This window comes from Mastacembelus armatus, chromosome 1, assembly GCF_900324485.2.
Source record: "Mastacembelus armatus chromosome 1, fMasArm1.2, whole genome shotgun sequence".
Classification (NCBI taxonomy): Eukaryota; Metazoa; Chordata; class Actinopteri; order Synbranchiformes; family Mastacembelidae; genus Mastacembelus; species Mastacembelus armatus.
In genome coordinates this window covers 24458703-24486128 of record NC_046633.1, presented here as the reverse complement: position 1 = coordinate 24486128, position 27426 = coordinate 24458703, and the positions used below count along the sequence as shown (strand labels likewise).

Sequence of the window (27426 nt, the reverse complement as noted above, 5' to 3'; positions counted from 1 at the left end):
ATATTGTGCCCAATGGTTTCCACAGTATCAGGAGGAACCGCAAATAAACATAAACATCCACAAGTGTCCTTTCTATTTAACGTACAATCTAGATCACACTACATAATCATCATACTGAGTATGATGAGTCTGTGTGTCACCATTTTGTTTTGTTTCCCATTAAACAGGGTGAAGCAAATGATCATATATTCACTTTCACACAGGAAGACATGCACTCTGACTCACACACACTCAGGCAAAGAAAAGCACTGTGTCGAAAAATACAATAAAACATTAAACCCTTATGAACGAATTTCATCTTGTTCACGTTGTGGATCTACTGATAATATTTAGCATCAGTCATAAAACCGTATTGCCTCAACAGATGCACAGTGCTGAACAGATCACAACCATGCATTTAAATATCATATACGTTTTACCAAAACCCACAGGGCCAAATATGTGCAGCCCAATATGTACACACCACAGAAGAAAGACACTGTTCAAAAAACATATATGTTCACATAGAAAAAGCATTTCCATACTGGCTTTCTCCTTCTCATTCTCTCGTCTTTCTCTTCTGCTTTCTCTCATGTGGGAGGCAGCACTGGGCACCCAGCCATGCCACATCAATATGCGTGCTGGTGAAACGCTTCCCCTGCTTCCCCCGTGCTGCAGTAGCTGAGACCTGCAGCAGTGGAAGAGGTGGCTAATGTCACCGGATATGGCAGGACATGTTAGCTAGTAACAGAGGTTAACAGAGGTTAGCAAACTAGCACTCTCACTGCAGTGTGGAGGGCCAGAGCCAGGCAGCCCTTGTCATAGAAACCTGCCATAGCGGCAGCCCATTGACGTGAAAACCAGTGCCACCCTGGAGGCACCTTGGATTCTACCCAGGCAAGGTTCCCTGGGAGCCTTGGTTGCCATGGTGCCAGCCGAATTTGGGTCCAATAAACGTGAGGGGAACAGGCAGTGGGCTGGGCAGGGGGACTCGGGTGAGACTGAGACTGAAGCTAGAGAGAAGGAAAGGGGGGGTTACTAAGTGCTATGGCAACCTAACAGGAAAAAAAAAAAAAAATCAAAATCAATCTGCGTTTGTAAAGGAAAAAAATAAAAAAGACCTCTATGGACAAATATAATAATGAATAGACATTAAAATCACATTATTCATAAGCTATAAAATACAGGCACCAACACATTGTGGATGTTGCTGAGAACTTACACAAATGGCCTTTAAAATATTCATTTAGCAAAAGGACTGTAATAGGTCTTCCACGACTTTGTCATTAGAACTGAACTGACTACTCAAGTTAAAATGACAGATTTACATCATGGGTTACTCTGCAAGGCCACTTCTATAATCAGAGAGCTCTAAAAAGAAGCAAGAATTGTTAACATTCATCCTAAGCTGGCATAATTAAATTAACAGTCATCACCTATCCATTAAAAGTTTGCATGACAGAAATGTGCAAAAGGGCTTTTTAGCACTTAGTTTACACCTGACACTCTTGGCCAACAGGCTGATGAACTGATCTATGAACAGCTGAAGCAGAGTGCAAATCACAGCACCTTACTGTAGCCAGTTCACCACGGTGTCCCTGAGACCCCAAGACTCTGCTCCTTCCAAACTAACTCGCATAAAAAAAGACCTGCTGCTTAGCTCACAGGACTGTAAATCATGCAAAATAGAGCATAGCACTCTGTGCGTGTAATGGGCAGACAGAGACATATGCACTCTCACACACATGCACGCATGTGCGTACGTAGACATATGCTTTGCCAAAAGCACGCCACCCCTGCCCCACTTTGTATGACACACAGACGCTGTCATTGGGCTGTCCCGCAATTGTAACCCTCAAAAAAACAATTCTTCCCTGAATCCACCAAGTGATAAAGAACAAACAAAAACACATTATCTCTATCCCCACCTTACTCCACTCGTTAAGACTGTGTCCACATCCCACCTGCTCTCCACCCCCTCCACATTCACACACAGACACACACACAAACACACACATACTAATGCCATTCCACTCCAAACTCATCCTGTTATCTAAACAAGCACCGTCCTCTCGTCAGCGTCAGTGGGTTCCTTTCTCTGTCTCCTCAGAGAAAAGAGACTCTCCTGTTAACAGATGAATGGAGTCTTTTGATGAAGCGCCGAGCCTTGTTTACTGCCACTCCATTCATTTACCGGCCTGTTTTTCAAGTCGCCATTGAGGGACACTCTACCAAACACCCCTCATCTTCCTCACCCCTCAACCTCACCCACCTACCCCCCACCATCTCATCCTCTACTTAACTATACCCCATATCTGCTAAATGCACATACACATATACACACTACCCCCCCAATCCCATGTCGTTCCCTATCCCGTTTCATCCTGCTTTCTTCTCTCAGTCTAGTGTCCTAGATCTGTGTCCAAACTGATTTGAAGCTTACTCACTTACACAGACGCATGCCAAATTTGATTCTCTGCATTCTGCTCTGCTTCTCAATCGCCCCCCACACCCCACTTTCTGTCTTCTTTAAACTGCTCTCCTTCTCACGGTGTAACGAACACCAAATGGAGCCCTCATGAAGGTTGTCTCTCAGACGAATGGCCTGCTGTGAAAAAGCTAAGACATGACAAACTGACAGATATGCGCAACCTGGTAAGAAAAAACAAGCGATCAAACCTGATAAATGGTCAGATGAAAATCCCCTAAAATAAATGAAATAAATGTACAAAAACAAGACAAAGTAAACTGCAGCCGAGCCTCGCAGCTAGTGTAGAAAGGTTTCTTCTAAGAAACAGTTTAGCTCAAGAAATTCAGAGTGCTCAAATATGAAATTTAAAGATTTCACTGAAACAGGCAGAATGCTAGTCTATCAACAGATCAGCTTTGCATACTAAATGAAAGAAAACAATTAAATCGAAAAAAATCTCAGTCAAGGCTCACAGCCCCATGACGGCCTTCATAAAAAACAAGGATAATGGTCCTATTGAGTGCTAAAATGTTTGTGCTTACAAGTTATTATACATTTTTCTGTTGCTGCAAACAGAAGTCCAGGGTGCTAATGAGGCTAGGGGAGGGCATTCATTTGAACCCTAAAGAGGTATAAAAGAAAAGGGGAACAAATGAAAGAAAGAGAAGAAAAGGAGAAGAAAGCGAGGATCAGAGGGAGGAGGTTGGCAGGGACTGTGTATGAAAATTTGGCGTCTTCCATAGAGAGATAGCATTGTGCCAAAACGGCCGCCGACACAACTCCTCTCACAACTCCTTTCACTTTCTGAACATCAGACTTCTTTTCTGCGTTATACTTGCCCACATAATAATTTCTTTATTCTTCAACCCACATGTACAAAATGAAATTAAAAAAAAGAGGTTATTTTTATTTATATTTTTTTCTAAATCTGTATTGACCTTTTTATTCAGCTACAAAACCACTTATTATAGAAAATGTAACTATGGGAACAATGGAAGAAAAACAAAACGAAAAGAAATTGTGCGTTTGATTTAAAGTACTGACTCTTATTCTAGCTTGACTATGGCTGTGTGGTGTCGAACAGCATTGTTAGGCAGACTCACAGCCGATGCCAGGGCCTCACTGTGAGTGCAGTCCGGTGAATAAGCCATGTTCCCTGGCTCTCCCTCCCTTCTGGCTGGCCTGCCTGATAGTGAGCACTGGCCACTGCGCTCTCTCTCCTGCTCCTCCTCCTCCTCCTCTCTGTCCCTCTGAGGTCGGGAAACCCTCCTGAGTGGGTATATGGTTTTTGGGGACAGACACATTTCATGGTTGGCGCCGCTACAAAAGCCTGAAAAGAGACCCGGCACTGGGAAGACACAGTATTAATACAGACAATACCACCCCCTCGCTGCTCCTGACTCTCTCTTTTCTCAATAACCTCTTTCTTTTCTTCCTCTCCTTTCTCTCCCCTTTTCTTACTCTCTCTAGATTTTTTTCGGAAAAAAAATATATATATAAAAAACCCACACAGCTTAAGTAAAGAATGCAGTTTTTATCACTGCGTACTTAGCTTAGCCTACACCCACTTTTATATGACAATCGTTAATGTGTTTCAATGTGTAATTAAATCTCAACAGTAGGTATTAGAGTTCAGCAGCGTGTGGAAAACACCCTTTTTTCCTTCAGACAAAATAAAAAGTTGCTAAGCATTATAAATACTATTCCATGGAGGTCAATATTATGATAGAAAAATAGTATTTATTACATTTTTTAAATAATTAAAATGACATGTATTTTCATTTTCATAATGTATTTCAACTAATTAATTTCAACACATCTGGACCTACATATAAATGATAAAACATCTGGAAACCTTATATCTGACATTAATTAATATAATGTTCATTTTGTAGAAATATAAATTACCACACAAAGAAGGTGGCTGTAATTCAAAATCATAAATTACTATTAATCATATTAAAATTATTAATTGGACACTGTGATATCTGTCTCTCATTGCAAAAAAATGCTGAACACAAAAAATATCTATAGCTGCTTTTCTGTTTGTGTCACCTTTACAATGGAGAGCTTCGCCTGAGGAAAAACAGGAAAACGCAGGTAATCAGAGCAAAACTGAACCAAATAGCAAACACTGCCTAATTTGTCAGTTTTACAACAGTCTCCTGATATTACTGGAGTAATCTATTCAATGCATATCTCCTAATATTAAAACTCTTCATGCAAAAGGAAACAGATGCAGGTTGACCAGAAATGTTTAACTCTTTTTGAGGCTTGTGACTGTTAAGACCAAAAAAGCAGGGAGCTGTTAGTAAGAAATAGGCACCATGTCACAAAGCACGCCAGTCTTCACTGGTCAATTTAATGTGAGACCAAACATAACAACATTGCCTTTGACTTTGCTTTCACAAGTTGTTGTTTTTTTAAATTGTCCCTTCAGTCTGCTTGTGTCATCATGGTCTCATGAGATAAATGCAGCCCCTGCGGGTTTGGATCAATCTATGTCTGTGACACCCCGATGTTATCCTTGCGTCTGTGTGTGTGTGTGTGTGCATGTTTTGGAGCAAATGAGCACACAACAGGGCTTTGGCTAGCCCAATACCATTAGCTATCCAAATACATAGACTTTTTTCCAAAGCCAAGAATAGTGTGTGAAGACCCCCTCTCACTCTGTCTCTCTAATATGATGGGACTCTCTTTCTATATTAACCTTTCAGATTTGATATGTAGCCACCCCAACGTGCCCGCGATGCCAGACAGAAAGACAGAAACGCGCAAAGGAAGATCCAGCCCTCACCGAACATTTGCCGATGCGCAGTGAAGGATGAGCTGCTCTCCACATGCAGAGCCAAGTCACTCTGCATGTGGAGAGCTTTTCTTAGCCGTCATGGGCCCTGTTCCCACCATACACAATACAAAAGCCTCAGACCTGACAGACTCCCTCAGTGTCGAGATTTCATTTAATCAAATCTCAATGCTCACTTCACTGTTGAGGGTCGTCCTAAGCTGCACACACACAGTCACAAACAAAAAACACTTACACACAAGGACAGTCCACTCAGCCCTTGTGATGTCATGGGAGCCGGAGAAAAGATCCAGGAAGTTATTCAAAGCAGATTATTTTCACAGAAAAAAACATTACGGAGCCACAGAACAGTGGGAACCTGTAGAATCCTTCGGAGTACCCCGTCAACTTTGTGACTCATTTATCATGTCAACCATGGTTGTTGGGATGCTTCTCTTTTTCTCCATTTCACTCTCCCTCTTCTCTCCTACGTTACCCTTTCTTTATCCCACATTTACCTCCCCCCCACAAACTCATGATACTCTGAGTTTTCCTCAGTGATGAACTCTAGAGGGATTTTTATTCGTGAATCCTTCCTGTGGTCAGTGAGTTGGCCAGGGGAGCGTGGGGCTGGCTGCAGCACTAGGGTTTCTCTGGGCTTTCTCACAGCGCAGTCCAAAGCATGAGTACCGCTGTAGTGAGAGAGAGGCAGGATATGGCATCACAGACCGTGCAGCGTGGAGCAGTCATGGCAAAAATGGCACGGCGAGCACATTTCACACCTCCCTCGGAGTGACTGCAAATTTCCTGTACTGCACTTTCGATTGGAAACACATTTGAAACATCTTTTCATGATCACACTTAACTGCATACAAAAGAAAGACGAAAAAAATATAAAGCAGTAAGTATGAGCTCCAAAGTATGACTAAGTGCACTGAGCTAACTTTGGATCTAGCAAATGTTTTTTTAATCTTCTATTTTCCAACCTTGAATAAATCAGAAATGTGCTGAGTTTAAGCTAAAACAGCGCAAAGATCATAAATCAAATATTCCCTTGAACACAATCAGATACAACTAAATGATTTTGCCTCAAAATATTGTACAAGTGGATCCACCTATGCAGTAGTCAGGCAGACAGAGATAAGATTATACCAAAACTAGTGTTGTGAACTAAGCCTATTCATCACACTACATTCATGGAAGTGGGGTGCTAGATCACTTTCTCCATTATAATACCAGTCACTCATTCTTCAAAAAACACTAAAAATAATACTAACTATACTCAACCACAACCTCGTCTATTCTGTGCCAATATTTCCGTTATTGTGTTTAAAGAGCCCTTGCTCCCTCTAATCTGTTGCTCTCTATCTGAGGTGAAAAACAGGTCGAGAAGGTTGCGTATTGTGGTCGCATGGTTTGTTCTGTTAAGACTGTGGTGTGTTATGCTCCGTAACAGAGAGGATCTCAAAGGCTGGCTGGCTGCAGAACAGCCTGAGAAAGCCTGACGGCAAGCCCAGAGATTCCCCGTGGCAGCTTTTGCCACTCTGTCATAAACAAAACACAAGACGTCTTTCTCTTCTTCCCACACCAACGGGGCTCGGGCGCTGCCAAACAGAACAATCACTATCGCAGCCTCTTCTCCTTTCCAACACGCTCTCTCTCCCTCTCTCTCCCTGTGTCTCCTACAATATAAACAAAAGAGATCAGCAGAGGCTTTACCTCTGTGAGAGCAACAATGAGGGCGATGTTTTAGGAGACAAAACAAAAGTGTGCACGGGATCAAAGAGGAGCGAGCAAGACAGAGATGCTAAAGACCGACAAAACGCAAACCAAACAAAAACAAACAATGAGCACATCTTGTCATTCATTGTGTGGCTGAAGCAAAAAGCACAAGCGCACATCACTGTAACAGATAAATGTGACAGTAAATGCGAGCATTCACGCCTGTTTGCTGACAAATACGCATTTACAACTTAAAAATAAACGAGAGCTAAAGGTATTAGCAGCAGCGGGCAACCTTGTGACAGGTTTGCACACAATGATTTGCCTTTTCTACTTCTGTCCTTCTCTCTGTCTGTACACCCAGAAGTGTTTCTTCAACCAGGGCAGATAAAAGTACCGGCACAAACACTGTTAGTCAGATATGATAAGAGAGAGCACACAGTTAGTCCACATTGTAAATGGTCTGCACATCGGTCAACCCCTCCAAGTAGCCATGTGTATTACTGTACTGCTGTAAACCAAAGTACTGTAGCAATGAATGTGCAGCAGCAAACTCAAATATGGACTGCCAATGATGCAAAAGAGGCCTTACTTTTACATCTTATGTGTATGTGCAGTCTCAAAGTATATGTAAATTTCACTTGTCAGTTGTTGTACATAATGCTCTGTAGTTACATGATTTTATTCTGAAAACCTACGTACATAAATTACATAAATTTTAAATGTATGAATGTAGTATAATAGCAAATAAAATTCTCAAAGGTCTACAGATTAGGTGAAAATTATTGTAATAATTTCCTATTCAAAGCTAAAGGCTAAGGTCTACCTGCAGTGTATTGGTAAATATTTTTTTCCTAAGCACATATAATGAGCTAATATTAAACAAACACAAAACAGAAATTTTGGACTGTCCTTTGTGTAGTAAGAGTACAATTCACAGGAGAAATAATGTTAAGAGCGTTAAATGTTAAATCTTACTGAATCCCAAAACAAAATTCACTGAGCCAAATTCCACAGTAAGTCCTTATAAAACATCTGCGTTTTATACAGCGCTGACAGTTTTAATTTAATGAAAAAATAAAATCAATTATATAGCAGAAAGTATTTACCACAAATAAATAGCCCTATAACAATGAGATACATTTTCTCGGTCTACGTCAGGACTGCCTGCTACCTTTGGTTTATCACCACCACAGACAAACCAACAGAGTGAGGCTGGAGCTGCTGCCAGGGTTTGGCTCAGGCCGTGTGAGGTGTTTGGCCTGGACAGAGATTTTGTGTGTGGATATGTGTCAGTGTGTGTGTGTGTGTGTGTGTATGAGAGAGAGAGAGGGACGGCTGTGACAGCATTTGGCCACACTCATGCTAGTAGCTTCCTTAAGAGTTCTGCCTAGGCAGAAAGTGAGTGTGTGTGTTTGGTCAGTGACTGGGGTATGCTATACATATATACATATACATTTATATGTGTGTGTGTGTGTGTGTGTGTGTGTGTATGTGCATGTGTGTGTGAAGCTGGATGAGTCACTGTTTGAAATTTCCAGAAAATTCCAGCTGAGATAATATTAGGTCATGAGCGGGTGTTTGTATACGTGGCCAGCAAATGGTGAGGTAGTGTGTATTTGCAGGATTAGGCTGTGAAATGTGTTTCATGTATGTGTGTGTGATGGGGTTGCTTTGACAGTGTTTTTTGCAATGTGGGGAAAAAACTACAACACTGCCAGTGTTTTGGCGATGTGTGTAGAGTACACGCACTGGAGGCTACAGCGATGTTTGGCTGGGTGTGAGTGTGTGTATCCATGATGGTGGTGAGACACAACAATGTTTGGCTATATCAAACTGTATCGATGATAGTCCTTGGCCAAGTGTGCGCGCTGTGTGGGTGTGTGTACGCAATTGTGACTAAAACTGTGTTTGGCTCTATGTGTGAAAGTGTGCTACAAAGATGACAGAGTTGGGTTTTTTTTTTTTTTTTTTTTTTAAGGTGGCTGCAGTAGTACTGTGAGCACTGGTGTTTTGTGAGCGTGTGTGTTTATGTGCGTTTGGCAGCCAGGTCCAACATGGTGCTAGCGTTCAGGCAGACGGTGATGGCGGCAGCAGCCTGCGGCCTGCAAGCAAAAGACTCACAGCTCTGCACTGCCTCTCACTCTCTCACACACACACACACACACACACACACGTACAATCTGGGCTATGTCCACATGACAATCCCTGGCTACAACGGCCTTATCATGGCACATACACTTCGACAGACTGAGTACAATCTTATAAACAGCAAGTCTCACTCATCACACATAACATCACACACAATTTGACACTGGTGAACATCTCATAAAAACTAAAAACACACACACGCATGCAAATTCTGTCCTAATCACGCGAAATACATGGTCACATGAAATGCCTTACATGGAAAAATGAAGCTAGACTTGCCAGAGCATGCTGACTGAACGCCCTTGACATACAGTACTCTCATTTTTATTACTGTTGATACTATGTTGTGAAGTAAACAAACTCCAAGAAATTTAAGAAAATAAACAAAAATAAGCCAAAAACCAAAACCATTTGCTCTTTGCTAACAGGAAAAAGCAATAACTTTTTTTTTTATCAGATGTAAACAGCTGCTTAATTCATTTAACCAAATATTGTTAAATAAACATTTTTCTGAAAACATAATTTCCGTAAGTAATTGTTAGTTTAGTTGTAATGTTCACCTTCTTCTATATCTGAAACACTCTTTAAACTTATGTTGATCTGTGTGTATTTTTATTTGTCATTCTCTATTGCATTAGGTGCGTTTTTGCTTGTGTACATGTGTGTGATTATGCAAATATGTATGTACGCCTATATACACATGCACACGGGCATGCATGATGTGTTTATCTGTTGCCATCCATCCCTAGCAGCCACATACCTGGCGTGTGGACGAAATAAGCCAGGTACAGGTCCAGTTCCTTGACGGACACTCCGATGTGGTGTGGCTGGACACACAGGCCTGGGTTGGTGCATTGTGGTGACTTGACCAGCCGTTCCCCATCCGTGCTCTCAAGGGGGCTGCCCTTGAATAAGATGACCATCACCAGGTCCAGCCGCCACACTTTGTCAGCCTGGCGGAGGCAGTCGATGCGACGGATCTTGCCTTTCTGGTCAGGGTTGGACAGCACACAGCAGGGGGGCTTTTTCCCCGTGATGGTGAGCACAAAGTCCTCACGGAACTCGGGCCGGATGTCCTTGCGGAGCTTGGCCAGCAGGCGTGAGGCCCACTTCTGCTTGATCTCTGGCTTCTCCCCCAGCAGCTCATCCTTCACTGCGCGTTCTTCCTCCTTGGACATGCGCTTCTCATGCTTCTTGAAGTATTTGCGCTTGCGGGCCTGCAGGTTGAACCAGGTGTAGGCAAAAGCGCGGACATGGGGCAGCAGGGCCTCGATGAAGGGGTGGAATTCATCCTGGATGAGGGAGGAGGACGGGGGGAGGGTGGAGGAGAGGGAGGAGGGGGGGAAGCAGGAGGAGGTAGTGGAGAGAGAGGGGGAGAATGGGGGAGAAAAGGATGGGGAGAGAGGGAGTGGGGGTGAGGAAGGGAAGAGAGACGAGAGGCAGTTAGCACCGGCGCGCAGCATGGAGGAGCGGCGCCTGCTCTGTGTGAGCGGAGGGAGAGAATGAACGAGAGGCGGTGAGAGAGAGAGACGGAGATAGAGAGTGAGAAATAGTGAGAGAGAAAGAGAGAGCGAGAGAAAGAGGGAGAGAAGAGTGAGAGAGTGAAAGATACACTTTCTACCAAACACAAATAGATCACACTGAAGGACACACTTTGCAAAACACTGAACAACACTCAGGTAAGGGATGGAAAAGAGAACTGAAGTATCTACTGTAAAAATTTTCTTCAAAAAATATTAGTGTATTTACCGGCCTAAATAAAGAATTTTAAACGTGTTTTAATAAATTAGAATTTGCCAGACGTAGTCATAACAAAAAAACAGTAATAAAATCAGTATTTAAAAAACACTATTAATCTTAAAAAAATTTATATCATGTAAAGCAAAAATGTGTACCATTAAAAGACAAATAAATTATACTATACAATGCACACAATACTGAAGCAATTTGAAAAATCACACACCAAATTCTAATTATTACAATTAAAGCAGTTACATTAAAAAAAACACGATATAAAATATTTTTCACGACTGTGACTCAAAATCACTACAGTGAGCATCACAAAACATAAAAGAATAACACGGTAGTTACCATTTTGCTCTCTCATCATAAATTCAGCCGCCGATTGCAATGAAACTTAAAATGCACCACCAGTTCAAAAACTGAATTGTTGAGTCAAAACGTGCTGAAGTAATGCTGCGTAAATTAGGAAATAAAAGAAAATTAAGCAAAAAAGAAAAGCTGAGAACTGTCCAATAAAAGCAGCAGGGGGGGAAAAACGCTGAGAAAGGAGACAGGCCAAGGGGGCGCAGTGTAATACCAGCACAGGAACAGAGGAGGTACTGTAGCAGGAGCTGCAGGAGAGGTGCTGTTCAAGAGCACAACAGAAGGAGAGTGTAGAGAAGTTCAGCAGTCTCTCCGTCTAAAAGGATTTTTTTTTTAAAAAGAGCTGGGCATGCACAAACAAAATAAAACAGATATTGCAGTAAAAAGGATAAAATTGTCAAAAACCTAAACAAGCCCCTTTGTTTGTTTGCAAAAATATGTAGAAAAAAATATCTTGAGAAAAAAAACAACAAAAAATGCTTGGCAAAGCAGCGCGTGCTATTGGTTCAATTCTGTAGGATCTGCATAAGACTCACGGAGAGGGAGAGAGAGCTGGACAAGGGGGGTGCGGAGAGAGGAGAAGGAGGAAAAAAAAAACAAAAAAAACAAGAGGACCGAATCAATGTTGGAAGAGTGTGCACGACCGCTGGCAAACCCGAGTGCAGCTTCTTTTTTCCCCCTCTTTCTCTCCAACTCTGTCTCTCTCTTTCTCTCTTCCTCTCCACTTTCCTTCTCTAACCATTGACTGAGTCTGTGCCAACATGCAGAGGGCCCACCTATTTGGCACCGAATCTCAAACAGCCCAGCCAATACGCACGCTCCCACCGCTGAAAGGGAGGGAAGAGAGAGATGGCAGAGGGAGAAGCAAAGAGGTGGGGGGGGGGTTGGTGGTGGATGGATGTTGGTTGGTATTGGAAAGAGAGGGAGAGAGAGAGAGTTGGGGGGTAGGGGTGGGTGAGAGACGGGGATTGTGTGTGGTGCAGGCAGAAGGCACGTCATTAGCCAAATAGACAAGTTCCAATCTACTGCAAAGGAAAAGTCCAGAGGATATTAATTTTACATGCATCCAATCCAGACAGCACCCGCCTTCTAAAGCCCCCCCCCCTCCCATTGCCTTCGTCACCAGTGTGGTCATGGTGCTCCCAACAACCAACAAACCAACTCGCTCTCCAACTGCATCTGCCCCCTCCCAAACACCCTACCCCTCCAGAAACACCCCTCTCTCCCTCTCCCTCGTTACACCACCTTGGCATGGGATGGCATGAGAAAACACAGGCCCAAAATCCCACTAGACCCTGAGACCAGCAGCTGCTCCTGGATTTACCACACAAACAAAGAGAGGAGGGGGAAGAAAATGCCTGTTACCCCACAACAAAAAATACCATCCAAAAACATGCTCTCCTGTTTCAAAATGCACTCTCACATCCAAACTGGCCCTTTCTCTCCTTCTCTTTTTTAATAGCCCCAACAGCACAGATACAGAAACACATTAAAAGTTTCTGTTACCAAATTAGAGACCAATCCCATTTGTGGGTGAGATGCAGGATTCAGTGGACAATGAGGGCTGAAAGTCCTGTGGTGGACAGCCTCATGTAAGTAGCCTATACATGTTAAGCTCTTTACAAAGGCAAGCGGATATTAAAACTGACTAAAACAGAGTATACCGCTTCCCTGTAATTCACAAAGATTAGTCCAATGCTTGCAGATTCAGATATACAGAGCATTGTAACAGTGAAAAAAAATATTGCAACCAATAAATTGCTCATATTTTCATCATGCTGCATTATGAAGGACACAATGACACATAATTGGAATTGAACAGCAACGGAAAGTGAGGCAGCACAGGGCTGTATAGCTGCCCTGGCAAGCCCGCTGCCTCATCCTCATTGGCTGACCCACACAACCTCAGAGGGACAAGCTGTGCCCAGTGCACCATGGGAGAAATATTTGAGAGACAAAGACTCTCACCAAGGATCAATTGAATATAATCTGCTGCATTTGTCAGAAAAATTATATCTCCGTAATGACTAGATATGAAACACGTGTGGACTGCTCTACTCATCAGAGGTACATTTAAATGTCAGTCTTCCAATTTACAAAAGAGGAACACATTTGCTCATTTTTTCTGTCCAAATTACATGAATTAGTCAATGAGGCTCATAGGAATTATAGTGCCATTGTCAAAACCAGAACCTCGGCTGTGGGCAACGGCCACAAAAAGCTAACTTATCATGTGGCAAAGTTGAAGGCCCCGCCATTTGATTGTGAGATGAAGCTCCCTGCTGTGCAACGGGACAGGCTGTCTCTGTGAAGACCCTACAAAGGCCAGAGTCCTCTGGTTAGCTCCCAGGACCATCAGATTTACCCTGGCCTGCTCTCTCTGTCAGGGTCTGACAGAGGAGTGTCAGCCTGGATGACTGGCTAGTTCACTGATGGGCTGGCAAGCTGGCTGTTAGATTGGCTGAAAGGCTGCATAACTGGCTAGTTGAATGACTGATTGACTACCCGGGTGGGTAGCTAGCTGACTGGCTCATCACTGCACTTGCAAGAGGGAGTGCAGACCCCACCTAGACCAAGGCGAGCCGAGCATGAAGAGGATGTTCATACTAACTCTAGCTCTGCCTCACAGAGCCACAGTGAAAAATGTGGGAATGAGTGAAAATGGCGAAGGCAAAAAAGGAACAAGAGGAGATGAACTTAAAGAGGATGTGAGCTAGTTTTTAAAGAACAATGACAGAGGTGTGTTTGTCACTTATTCATTTAAGGATCTGTACTTTTTGATGAATGGGCCACAAAGAAAAGTACAGGATGTGCCAATTATTACTGTCATTTCCTTTTATATCATCATGCAATTACTGACAGTAACCAAATAATAATAACCAGGATTATTATAAGAGAACCCTAAAACTCTTCTTTGTCGATTCAAACTGGCAACACATCTGCTGAATCACAGTTTTAGCAACATTAATGCATATTTACTCTTTATATAACAAAAAGAGGATGACACCTATTATGAGAGTACAAATTAACCCACATTAAGAAAATACTATCCGTATAAAATATATAATCCTTCAAAAAAATCCTTTTTAAATCATTGTTAAATCTGCTGCCAAGCCCATTATGACCCACTGGATCAAATACGAAATTACACAGAACAGCGTAACGCAGGCTTTCAGAAGTTCTGTGTACAATTTGTAGCTAAAGCATGCTCTTTTATGATTTTGGCAAAGAAACAAGTATATGGCAACCTATAATTTAATGCCCTTTTTTGACATTTTCAAACCCACGTTTCCTTCAGCCCATTAGAGGAGGTTTCCTGTGTTTGCCCAGAGTTCTTCAGGGCAGAACAAAAAAAGGGGCAGTTATTTTTCCAGGCCTCTGCCACTGGACTCTGTGGGTATCTGCTCTGAAATAATTTCAGCAAGTGCTCATCTTATCTCTGCATGCCATGCCCTGCCTTTCAGAAAACGACAACCTTTGTTTGCCAGGCTGGGCAAGAGAATCTGCCCTCACCGAGAGAAATGAAAACAACCTCAGGTTTCATTAATAAGGCCAAGCTTGGAGCAGCAGAACCTGCCAGAAACACAAAGGAAGCCCCTAAAAACTCAAACTGGTGGTATTAAACAACAAAACACAGACCAAAAAATACTGATTCATGCAAATTCAGTTATTCCAGCATTTTGTCATAAAGGAAAAGATTTTTTTAAATAAAAATCTAAAATTTCCTCACACTGGTGGGTAGTGTGTTATGAAATGAGGCCTAAAAATTAGTTAACACCTAAAATACCAGTACATGTTGGTTTTAAACATAAACACTCGCCCTAAATTATTTTATTAGATGTTATTTTAGCTAAAGGAGCTAATGCTGTAACAGACACACCACAGGGTCTGTCAGCTAATAGCGGCCTAAACCTGCGTGTCCACACGTCCCAAACAAGACGAAATTTACACCAACACTAGGGAAAAATCAAATAACCCACCTGTCACCGTGTTCACCGTTAAATGCTCCCTGCTGCCGGTGTTTCGTTAATTTGGACTAATAACCGGTAAGAACGGCTAATAACGTGTGTTGACTTAACCTTGACTGACCGTGTCCTCACCCTCCGTTCGCCTGTTTGTGAATTAGTCTCTGTGTTTGTCGTTCGTGAGAATAATAAGAATAATGAAATATTTACAGTATATTTACTATAAAACTGCTCTAAAAATCAGAAACGTAGACGTCGAGCGGCCTACGTTAAACAGGAAGTTTAGAATTCATCCCAAAAGTCGAAGCAGAATTTAAGGTGGTAGAGAGGTGCTAATAAAAATGAAAAAAAAACGTATGACCTCATTGAAGTTGAAAATTCACCGGAATAAACTAAATCCTTTACTTTTGCACAGTAACGTTTATGCAGCTCTCCTCAATAAAGTCACTACTTATTTTTAATCCTGCCTTAGCACTGAGTGACAGAGTTTTAGTCCATTTAGGTGAATTTTAATTTCAGTGAATCTAGGGCCAATATTTCCATGCAGCAGCCTACATTTTAGAAACCATAACTTGTGCCTGTGTCGCAGTGTTGCCTCTAAGAAGCGGTTTCTGAGGGAGGAATCGTTTCTTTAAATAAATGCCAAAGTGTGGACATCTGCACAGGACATGTGGAAATAAAAATCACTTCATACATTTATGACACATCCTGCTTGGTGTGGGTGCCTTGATAACATTTCTCCTCCTCATTTTTCAATGAGCTGCAGGCAAGATAAGTTCAGGTCCAGGTAGTCTTTTTGGCATTATGCTAAAACCAAAAACTCACTTGTTTTTCCTGTTCAATTTTGATTCCTGCAAAAGACAAATAGATTTTCAAGAATAATGGAAGTAAAAAAAAAAAAAGAAGAAGAAAATTAAATACATAAAAAAAGTCCTGATGTTCAGGGCTTGTACAGGTTTTAAAAAGGTCTTTAGATTGCATTAATACATGTACCTTATTCATATTTCCTATTAAAGTATATTATATAATATTTACACCAACATTAGCTATAAAATACAAAGTACCTAAAATATTGACTAGTTTATTTAAAAATTGTAAGCAAAGCAAGCAATTCATGTAGGCCAATAATGAAATCCTAAAAATCATTTTAATATATTTAATTAAAATTCATGCATAAATTAGATCAAAATGTTTCATTTTTGCAGTTTAATTTTAAAACTTCAAAATCATTTTAGTAATAATTTTTAATTGCTGCTTCCTTATAACCTAAATATATATATTTGCAAGACTAGAAGAATATTATTTTTTTAGCTTTAAGCATTTTATTTTAGCAATATTTATTCTTAAAAAAATGCTACAAGGATGTAACTGAAGGGGAGATGTTTCTATAGAAATTATATTCATCTCACATCGAATTTTTGTTAAGTCTGATCAAGATGATCCTGTAAGATGAGGATAGGAAACACACACACACACACACACACACACACACACACACACACAGAAAAAGCCATGAAGGTTACAGCCTGTCAGGACATGTCATAGCTGGAATTCAACTTTGACATTTGCTTTATAAAATCACTATTGCCAAGTACTCCGGTGATGTAAAGGAAACACTGTGAGAGATCTCAACTATTTTCCTTTGGTATATGTGTGTGTGTGTATGTGTGTGTGTGTGTGTGTGTGTGTGTGTGAGGTTTAGAATAACTTAAGGTTAAGGATTCTTGAATCTTTTTGTGCTTTGTCTCTAAAGCAAATATTTTTCAATGCTTCTAAACTTTGCATAAAACAAGGACCTCGGACATTTTTGCAGCACGTGCAATGCCATTTCTGTCTACTCTGTAAGAAAATATGTTTCAATGGTTTCCATGTTTTTTTCACATTAGAAGCGTAGGAAAAATAATACGAGTAAGGTGCGCAGAAAGCAGGCCTGACTAGTGGTGAGTAACACCCTGCCATTAAGTGGTGATGGGTTAGTAACCTCACAAGCTTCAGGGATACAAAATAATTACGGACAAGTTGACATAAACTACAATTTTCTTGGAAACTCTTGTGAAATAGAAAAAAAGTGTTATTTTTTTCATCCCTTTTCATTTGCTTTTTTTAGGCCCACACACATACATTTGCACACAGACCAGTATTATTGCTCTTTAAATTCATTCCTTCACGTTTCATCCCTGCTAGTCCTTCCAATTCCATCCAGCTCAAACCCTTTTCATCCATTCTACTCCCTGGAAGAAGAAGAAACTTTCACTCTTTCGGCTCTCTTTCTCCCATCGGCACAGATTGATGTTAAAAGTGTGTCTGCTCATCGTTTGTAATTACGCCTGTTTACACACTGAAGCATTACTATGTGTGAAAGTCTGGAAGCCATTTGTGGCATGAGGCTGAGAGGAAAAGACAGCACAAGTGAGCATTAAACAGCTCCAGAGACATACAGGACTGATAGCAGGACGGGGGTTCTGACATGACTACAGACCTGGGTAATACTATACTCAAATATGCCTTCACGTTGGTGTGATGGATTTGCCTGAGCAGACTGTTTCAGCCTCAAAGGTAAACACATCAAAGATAGGATCAAGGGCTCTCCATGATTTTTTTTCAGCATCCAAAATGTATTCATCCCAGATTTTCTTGAGGTTTGTGTGGTTTTTCTATGACGCTGGCCCTCTTGCATAAATTCCACCTTATACAGTTAATTATAAACATAAATGTAACCCCACAAGTGAGTTATATTCCTAATTTATATTCTGAACTGAATTCAATTTGGACTACTGAGAGTACATTTTGTCATGATCGTTTGTTAAATTTATTTGGGGTTTTTTGGCTCAGATTTGGTGGACAGAATTCAAAACTTGCACACTCACACATCAAAATATATTGGAACTGCAAAGAAACATTATACATTTGCTCTGTTTAATGCAAAACTGACTGCTAATCTTGATAACAGTGGCGTCAATTAAAAAGAATGCTTGTGTTACTGTGATGTAGATCAAACTGGGTGAAATTATAGATGTCAAACTAAATTAAGAGATTCTGGCACTGCACGTTACAAACAATGGTTTCATAAAAACCATTACAGGATGTCCTCACAGCTTGCTGTGGTGGTATAGCATTACAAGCATATGCAAAGTAAATAGATGTATACATGTGGCATATGTGAGTTTACGTTATGTTGGTTTCTGTAGCGTCACACACATACGTACTGTTGGTGTGGCATTTTCAAATCAGACATTGAGGTAAAACAGAGAGTACAGCATTTCTCCTCGACAAGGGCGGCCATTCCTGATAATGTCAAGTAGACAGTGTGATACACGGAGTGTGTGTGTGTGGGTGTGAGGGGTGATGGCAGGAGCTTACTACTTGTGCTACACAGAGAAGCACTTTCTGTCTGCACACATTAGATGTCTGCACACACCTACAGTGTTCCAGTCGGCACATGCCAGAGACGCACACTGGCTACCATGCCCTGCCTACAGCTGCATCAAGGGCTTTGAACCTCATGGCTAGCAAATACAGCAGGAATCAAGAAGATAATGAAACCCGATATCCCCTCCCCTCCATGCCCTTCTCCAACAGCAGCCAAGGCCTGCTTCTCTTCATACAAGAGATGCACTATTGAGAGACTTTCTGTCTCACTCTTTCACTCCCCCTCATTCTTTTATTCCTCCCTGGTCCTCGTTCTGCCAGTCGGCAAGGCGAGATGCCAACCTCTCCCCAAAGCCGGGCAGAGTGCCCTCACCCTTTATGCAAATGCTTCGCCACTAGTCCAACTAACACATTCATTCTGTGCCCCCCACCATCACCTACTCCTCCAGTCCTTCATTTATTTCTTTCACCTCTTACTCCACAATCCTGCTCCCCCTCTCTCCCTGCCACTTTTCCCCTTCCTGTACTCCATATTGTTGTTGCACCTCAACCATCCCTCCCTCTGCTTCTTGCTTCACCTTCTCACTTCTACCAACTGCCCATGCTGCCTCTATCTCAGCTGCGATCCATCTTTTAGCATCTCTTATTCCGCTCACCATTACTCCTTTCACTGTGGAACACCCTCTCCCCTTCCTTTCCTCGATGCCTCTCTGTCACACAGCTTGACTCACCCAGACTCAAACTTGTACGCTCATTCCTCGGCTGGTGCCAGACATGCAAGTGCAGAAACTCCCTTTCACCCCTCTCTGTCTTCTTCTATCTTTTTCACTCTCTCTCTCTCCTCACAGCCACTCCTGCCACAACCCATGCCCTGCTACTTCCCTTAAAGGGAAAGATTCCCCACCTATAAATTATAGTTTTTCTTCATTTACTGAAGTTTTTATAATATTTCTGTGTAGTGTCTAATTAACAATCAATACCTAACCTGGGAATTTATTTTCTGTGACTGATTCATTTTAGTGTGATTGATTTTATTCCTTGATTTTTGAACTGACACAACACAAGATATAGAATTATTAGCAGTAATACCACATTTATGAAACTCTTCAGTTTTGATGACTGAAGCATTATGAACCATGAGGTGGTTATTATTATTAATCAATTAATCATCGGTTGTCAAGCTGAGCATAAAGGAGTGTTCCTTTATTCCTGACAAGTTGACATTTTGTGAGACAATATTTATTTTGTCATATAATAGCAGTACAGAGTGGCATTATTATTATTTTCATGAAAAAAAAAATGGTTTCATGCAGGAAATGTCTGTTCTATTAATTCTGATGAATTTGAAAGTTATTCAAGTGCAATGAAATAAATGTGAATTCTCAAAAAGGAGAACAAAGTTCCTAGTCTGCTGATCACAATTTATCATTTTCAATTAGAACACAAACGTTTGTGGCATGCAATTTTGCAGATGGGAAACCAACCCTGTTACTTTACCATCCTATATCTGCATCAGTGAGCTCCTTATCAGGAACACAGAAGCTTGTGGATTTAATTCTGTTTATCATGTGAGCTGGAGTTTTGCCTGTGCTAGGCTGGCGCTGCTAGGGTTAAACTGTGCCCGCTCCCTGTGGCATGATATGAGCTGGGTCTTTGCCTGTGCACTCTGCCTTGTCTGAGCTGAATTGGTCGTGTTAGGGGTTAAGAGTGGGTGGCTGCTCCAAGTGGCTTCCTATGTGACTCTGGTCCCTTTTGGGGTTAAAAGGTGTCTGTTCCAAATGGCTTCCTGAGAGCTGGATATTAATGTCTGCTATGCTTGACGGAGTTTGGGTTAAAGGGAGACGGGCTCTTGATGCAGCAGTAAGTTAAGCTTGATTCTGAGCTAGCAGTGTGAGGGGTTAAAGTTCGCTCTGCCCATTTTGAGTGGCATTCCCTGTAGGGCAAGCACCATGCCAGGCTGAAACAAACAGAGGACACACACACACACACACACACACACACACAAACGCATGCAAGACAAAAAAACAAAGAGTCTTGTGAACCACACACACACACATCACCTAAATCATTTTGAAACGCTCTCCAAACCAGTGCTTTCCTTTTCAAAGGAAGAATCCTCCAACAAGGCAAGGAGACGACAGTCAGACACACGATGCAGACGGGCGTCTCAGGGAGAGAGTGTGCAGTTATCTCCTCTGTGACCACGCTAGCTGTCTTCCCCAACCTAAACTACCACCTCGCACAGACCTCAGGAGCACCACAGCACCACAGGCAGACAGCCATAAGTGCATGTCCTCAGAGCAGACATAAAATGGAGGAAACCTACCTCGATAAAAAGGCACCTCACAAACAGGACAGGGGGAAAGGGGAGGGAGGAACAGAAAAACGCACTCTATCCCTGATCCAAGCTTCAAATCAGGTTAGTGTTTGATTTATACCAATTACGCAAACATATTTGATTTAACATATTATCATAAAATCTAAAAATGCATATGTATAGAGCAGTCAATATATGATATTAATGCTAGAGTTTACGGTAAAGGTATTTTGTACTGACCCTTACCTTCAAATTCTGCATGGTTGTGCTGACATAACGTGTAAGAGAAAGTGGATGCATGCATACGTGAAACCAAATGTACCTCGCTGGCCTTGGAGAGATTCATGCCAAATTTTCTTTTTCTCCTTTACTCAGCATCCTGATCAGATTTACTGTTGTCTTATTGAAAATAACAAAAAAAAAAAATTTTTTCCTGCAATAAATACTCATGTTATTCTTCAGCAAGTACAGTGCAGTGTTTAACAACTCCCAGCGAAACTGGACCGGTATGAAATACCAGTCAGTCTCCATTTATAAACATGTGATTGTATGAAAAGATAGTATCACAGAAAAGTGAGCCAGAAGGAAAGAGCTGGACTGAAAGCGGCAAGAGCCACGTCAGATGCTGCTGAGACTTCTTGGCTGTCAGGAATGAAACAGACACTCACACGGTGTAGACACACACTCACATGCAAATACAGTATGGCCTGCACACACGCAGGCCCACACAAATGCACATGCACAGAGTCAGACTAATATATATGCACACACACACATAAAGAGGGGTTTGCCTTTGTGTTGCTCTTAAGGGAGTTGGAGTTATCAGTGAAGCCTGACACCCCTGCTCAGTGCAGACATCACCGCTGTCTCTGTGATTCAACATGGAAGGAGTCACTCCATCAACAACACATACAGGCCCCAATAATAAAACAAGCAAATCCTCATTCCAGTTTGGAGTGGCAGTCTCTGTCAGAGGCCTTCCCCAGGCCTGGGCAAATTTTCTTTAAAGTGTGACAACCAAATTGTAACTGAACTTTATGCAAAACATTTAAATATTTTTTTATATGCACATAGAACACAGCGCGGTATTTTCTGGATCCCATTTCAATGAACTATATGCAGGGAAATGTGGGAAATTTTTATACTTCTGGGCTGTTCAAAAAAAAATTAGATGGAAAATAGGATTTGGCTTTATCTTTATTTAGACTAGCTTTCCAATTCCTGGAGAAACTGCATTATCGAATACAACAAAGCCATTGTTTCAGCAAATTTTAGAAGGGCTTTTAGCTTTTTATATTTTCAGAGAGGAAAATCAAAATGGGAACGCTGTTTTTTAATCTGAAGCTGAGAGAAGGCTCTTGTTCAGAGATCTGATTCTCCAGATAGCACTTGGCACCATTTACCTCCTCTAAGTACTGTAATATCGTTATAATACATTAGCATTCCTTCACATCACCAAAGAAACCCAATATGTAAGAAACAAGCACTTTAGTCAGTGGAAGAAAAGAAGCAGAGAGGAGACAGAGCAGCGGAGAGTGGTAATCCTGAAGCTGGAGAGTCAGGTAAAGGATTAGCATTGAGAGGTGGTAGGGAGTAAAAGTGACCTGATCAACAGCATTACAACAAACAAAACCTGGAGAATGGTGAAACTGTTTTACTCTTTCTCAGGGGAGGCAGAGATAGAGTTAGTAAAGTGGCTTTTAAGCTCTCCAAATCCAACATATCCCAGATAAGACTGTGGCTCTTCCTGAGGGAACAAATGAGAGGAGTAGTAGAGGGGGGTGGAAAGAATTAGGTAAAATGGAGGAAGAAATGGTTGAAACTATATATATGTGTATGTATACATATATATATATATATATATATATATATATATATACATATATATTTCTATATATGTATATATATATATAAACAGGGGAATATGAGAATAAAGATGGGAAATAAGCATAGATTTAGATGACAGCATATGTGAGTTGGCTGATCCTGGCTCCAGCAGGATTTTATCACCTGTGTGAAAGGCGGCTTGAATACACACAGCCCAACATTATCTATCTCTGCTATGTTACAGATGAAACCTGTGCACGCCTATTCTCTTCATTATTAATGTTATTTTTTTGGATATGGTTTAGGACACAAAGTTGTAATGCAATGAATGTATTGCTAAGTTGCATTCATCATTCGGACTCACCTGTGCAGCTACCTTTGTCATTTAGTTTGAGTTATTCTGCTCATTCGTGTGGGTTTTCCCAAATATCGCCCAATCTTTGTATGCATACGCTCTTGACTGCATGGCACATGCATGTGCAAAGAATAAATGGAGACAGGTGCACATACACAGGCCAGTGTACAGGCAAGTCAACAAACAGGGGTCAGTTTTAAATCATCCCTAGTTTGTTTATTTAACAGTGGTCAGATTTTCACTTATAAACCTCCCAAAGTCCATTGCAAAATTCCTCCTTTTAGACTCCAGAGAGAAAATTCAAACAGTATTAATTCCTCTTTCTGGGAAAAGGGACGGCCTTTTCCCGGAGCAATACATAACATCTGAATATAAAAATAAATATGAAGAGCGGGCATGCTCTTAACCCCAAAGTGAGGAGGGAAAAAAACCTGCAGGGAAGTTTGACGGCAGCGTATGTTTTTCCTCTGTTTCTCCAGTGTCTGGGACAACATTTTTCTCTGTGCATAGTTACCCTTGCTGTGTTGCAGTACCATTTTTTCCCTTTCAAACTGTCTCGTGATCGTCTTCTTTTTTTAAAAAATGTATTTATTGAGCCCTGTCTTCCTATCCATGTCTTCTGTTCTTAATATTTACCCTCACTCCCTCTCTCTCTTTCTGCTGGATGCCCCTGTGCCAGTTAACTCACCACAAGCCAGAGGGAGGACCGCAAGAATGCTTAAATCAGCATAATTAGGCCTGTGTGTACTTTAAACACACACGTTTCCCCCAAGCTTGGACCCCTGCCACCCGTACATTCCTGTGTACGCAGCCACGGCCCGTCTCTTCGAGTCAATAAACACTAACATATCAGCAGTCAACCTCACACACACGTTCGCACAGCATACACCTAGACACACACTTGCAAATACATATGCAATACATGAGGGGAAAAGCGACCTTGTGTCCCTCTCTCACCAAACCTGATCTACTGAAGCTACCTCTCTCACACAGATGTCACACCAACCCGTGCCCCCCCCCCCAGATCAAACCACACAAGCACTGTTTGACCCATTACACTGGGCAGCTCAAGGAGAGAAAAGTAAATGAGTTTAACATGGGGGGCTCTGTGCTGAAAAGTTGCACATTTGTTGAAAAATTTCCATAAGCAAGCTGGTTAAAATTAAGCACGAGCATGCTCTAAAACAATGGCTGGGATCTCAATTGGGTTTTGTGGTTTTTGTCCCACACACATCTGGATGTGTTTTAGGTTTCAGTGGTGCATTAACAAACAACTGCCTTCAAGCAAATCCAGGGTGCCCGGCTGCATGTGAGGATTATCAGCAGTCATTACAGACCATTTAATAATAATCACCACCATCAAAAACGAATCAGTCCAAGCATGTGATATTCAGGCGGCTAATATCACCAGCTGAATGGATCATATTAGTGAAGATGACAACTGATTAGACATTTCACTTCATTTAAATTATCACGGAGGGATCCACACACTATGTGACCAGCAGGCGATTACTATCTTTTGAGGGCCAAAGTGTTAGTGCACTGTGTATAAGATAAAAGAGTCATAACAGACATGAATTTACAGTAAGAAAACACTCAACAGAAAGGGTTGAAAGTCTGTGATGATGGCCTACTATAACTGTGTCCAATAAAAACACTACACTCCCTCCCTCAGAAGCTACAGCACTCAACCTTCAGGTGCACATGGACAGACTGCAAGAGAGGCCTGACCTTGCACAAACACAACACCAAATACATCACAACAACAAAACCAAATCTTTGTGTGAATCTGCAAATAAGAAGAGGAGTGCAAAACATGAAAGGCCTGGTAGCCGCTTAGCCTGCAGCCACGCACATTAATTTCCATTCTAAAGATATGCGCAGAGAACAAGTAACTCCAGGAGGGAATATTACTTATGCTGCTGGCTTTGGAAGTACAGTGGTGTTGCCATGGAGTTTATATGTCATTAAAACAAAACATGAAGTTAATGTGATTTCCATTTTTAACATCACCCGCCTCAAAAACAGATAGATTTTATATGACCTCAGCTTACTTTCCTCTTAGCATGACAGTTCAGAAAGTGATCAGAACACCAAGCTCGGTCTACTTAGAAAAATATTTTGTCAGCAGCATTTGATCAAAGTGGTGTGATACTGTTTATATGAAGCTACACACTGAAAACTGGCCACAAAGAAGCCACTCTGTGTGTGTCTCTTTCTGTCCCTGTCAGTGTGTGTCTGTCCGTCGATCACACACACAGGCATGAACACACACACTTCTCTGTTTGTGTGCTCACACAGCTGTGGATCTTGCACAGGGTTCATCCAAGGTAAAGATATGGTATATTACGCAATGGCTTATAGATTTTTCCACCGCTGGCAAGCTGCCAGTGCTTTCACTGGGAGAGAGGGAGAGAGGGAGAGAAAGAGAGGGGGGGGGGATCAGAGAGTAGCACACTTTGTTCCACACAGTCTGACTCATTAACTGGATTCACTGGCTGCTTTGCTGAAGCTGCTGGCCTCTATGACCAGTAGTCACACTGATGAAATATGACTGTGAATTTGTGCTCTTGTGTGTGTTATTTGATAATACTAGCAGTAAAGGCTGTTGGTAATTGGAAGATTGTTAGTGCATGTGCATCAAGTATCAGATATATTTATTAGGTCTGGTGGATATTTTAGCTACTGCTCCCTCGGGCAGTGCGGACTGCTGCTGCTCTACATTAGTCTGTCTCTGCTACACACACACAGCACAGGCAAAAAATAAATGACCTTAGGTAGTTATTGAACACAGTGGGATGTCGTGGCCATACAGTCAACCCTATGTACTTCCATCTATTATCTATACTGCTTACTCAGTAGAGGGAGGCCTGGGACTGGAGCTGATCCCAGCTGCCCCTGGATGAGAGGTACAGGGTACAACCTGAAAAGATCCCCAGCCTGTCACAGGGTTGACACATGGAGCTATGCATTTCCATCAACTAAAACCTAAAATTATAATAAACTACTTTAAGGATTTACATGCAGGACCGTAACAAGTTATTGCTTGGACTGTTTTTGTTCTAACTTTATAATGTTTGATATCTTAAGGACCATCCAAAAGTACTTAACAAAACAAAACAATCAGACTCCAAAGTTGTACTGTGAAATTACACAAATAAATGCCTTTGACATGAACAACAAAAACTCTGATGTGAATGCATGACAGACATTTCATTGGAAACTACTTCCAAATTGAGACTTGGAAGAGTCAGCAAGACTGGCTCAATCTGTTTTGAATCAGACGCTCGCCTGTCAGGATGATCAATCCGACTGTTTACTTGATTTATTTACTGAGAACGTGACAGGCATATGTTAACAAAACTTGTGCATTTCTCAATCTAGTCCATATTCTCCCGCCTGGATTAAAAAGGCAGCCATACTGCTCACACAAAAGGCAGAGAAATGCATTCACAGAGCTGATTTGCCCTAGATCTCGCACACCAAAGTTTCCCCTACTCTTTTAATTGGGCCCTTGATGCTCGACATAGGGTGTACTTCCTCTAATTAGCTATATCTATAGTGCATGGTAGGGTGTATGAAAGCATGCATGTGTAAAATCCTCTTTTGAGCAACTCCAAACTAACTAAGAGCTTTAATTTCACGCTAGGCTGCATTGTCCCATTCAGTGGGGTTACCCCCACAAAAAGCCTCTGAGAAAATGAGAGAACGAAAAACACACCAAGGGGCGACGGAGGAGGGGATGGAGAAAGACACAGAAAGAGAGACAAACAACAACAACAACAACTGAAGCTCATCCTTGAACAATGCAGATCTCTCACTAACCGTTACTTCTCTTTAAAAGGGAGCTAACTGAGGAGGTGGCAGGGGCGGAGGAAGAGGAGTAGGATAAAGGTGGAGGGGAGTCTGTCTCGAGCAGCTGCAAGAAGCAAACAACGCTTTGGTATCATCTCATCCCTCAGTTCCCTCTGAGTCCCTCACGTTTTCTGATCACCTCATCGCTTGCTGGCAAACTAAAAGTCTTTTTACCTTAAATGAGTTCAAACTGCTAGCTGTTGCACCTTTGATTCTGTGAAAAAAATAACAGTCCTGCACAGTTAGGATATGTAATTACCAGTCAATCAAATTCATATTACGCAGCTAATTCTTGTATCATGCCAAGATAAAGTATCAGGTGATGAGCACCACATCAGCAAAACCTCTGTGAGAAATTTGGTATATTTAGTTTTGGAGAACTTTCTTCTCTCATGACAAAAGCTGGCAAAGGCCAAACAGAGAGAGATGCTCCCAGTATCAGCACACTGAAGTGATTTTGACTCGGCCGCCCCTCCACCGCACATCTGTCTATCTGCCTATAACATACATGTGTGTTCGGTCTGA

General features: G+C 41.7%; 1 protein-coding gene across 15 annotated transcripts in view; it reads right to left on the bottom strand.

Moving 5' to 3' along the window:
- Positions 1-27426, bottom strand: part of nfixa (nuclear factor I/Xa) — a 108425-nt gene that overhangs the window by 64257 nt on the left and 16742 nt on the right. For 12 of the 15 annotated variants that reach the window (XM_026302568.2, XM_026302566.2, XM_026302562.2 and 9 more), the window contains one exon: positions 9868-10399. In XM_026302568.2, the coding sequence (XP_026158353.1) occupies positions 9868-10399 (532 nt within the window). Of the gene's footprint in view, positions 1-4875; positions 6917-9867; positions 10586-11198; positions 11898-27426 lie in introns of those variants that run through there. The other 3 variants (XM_026302563.2, XM_033325321.1, XM_026302558.1) reach the window with 3 other exon arrangements.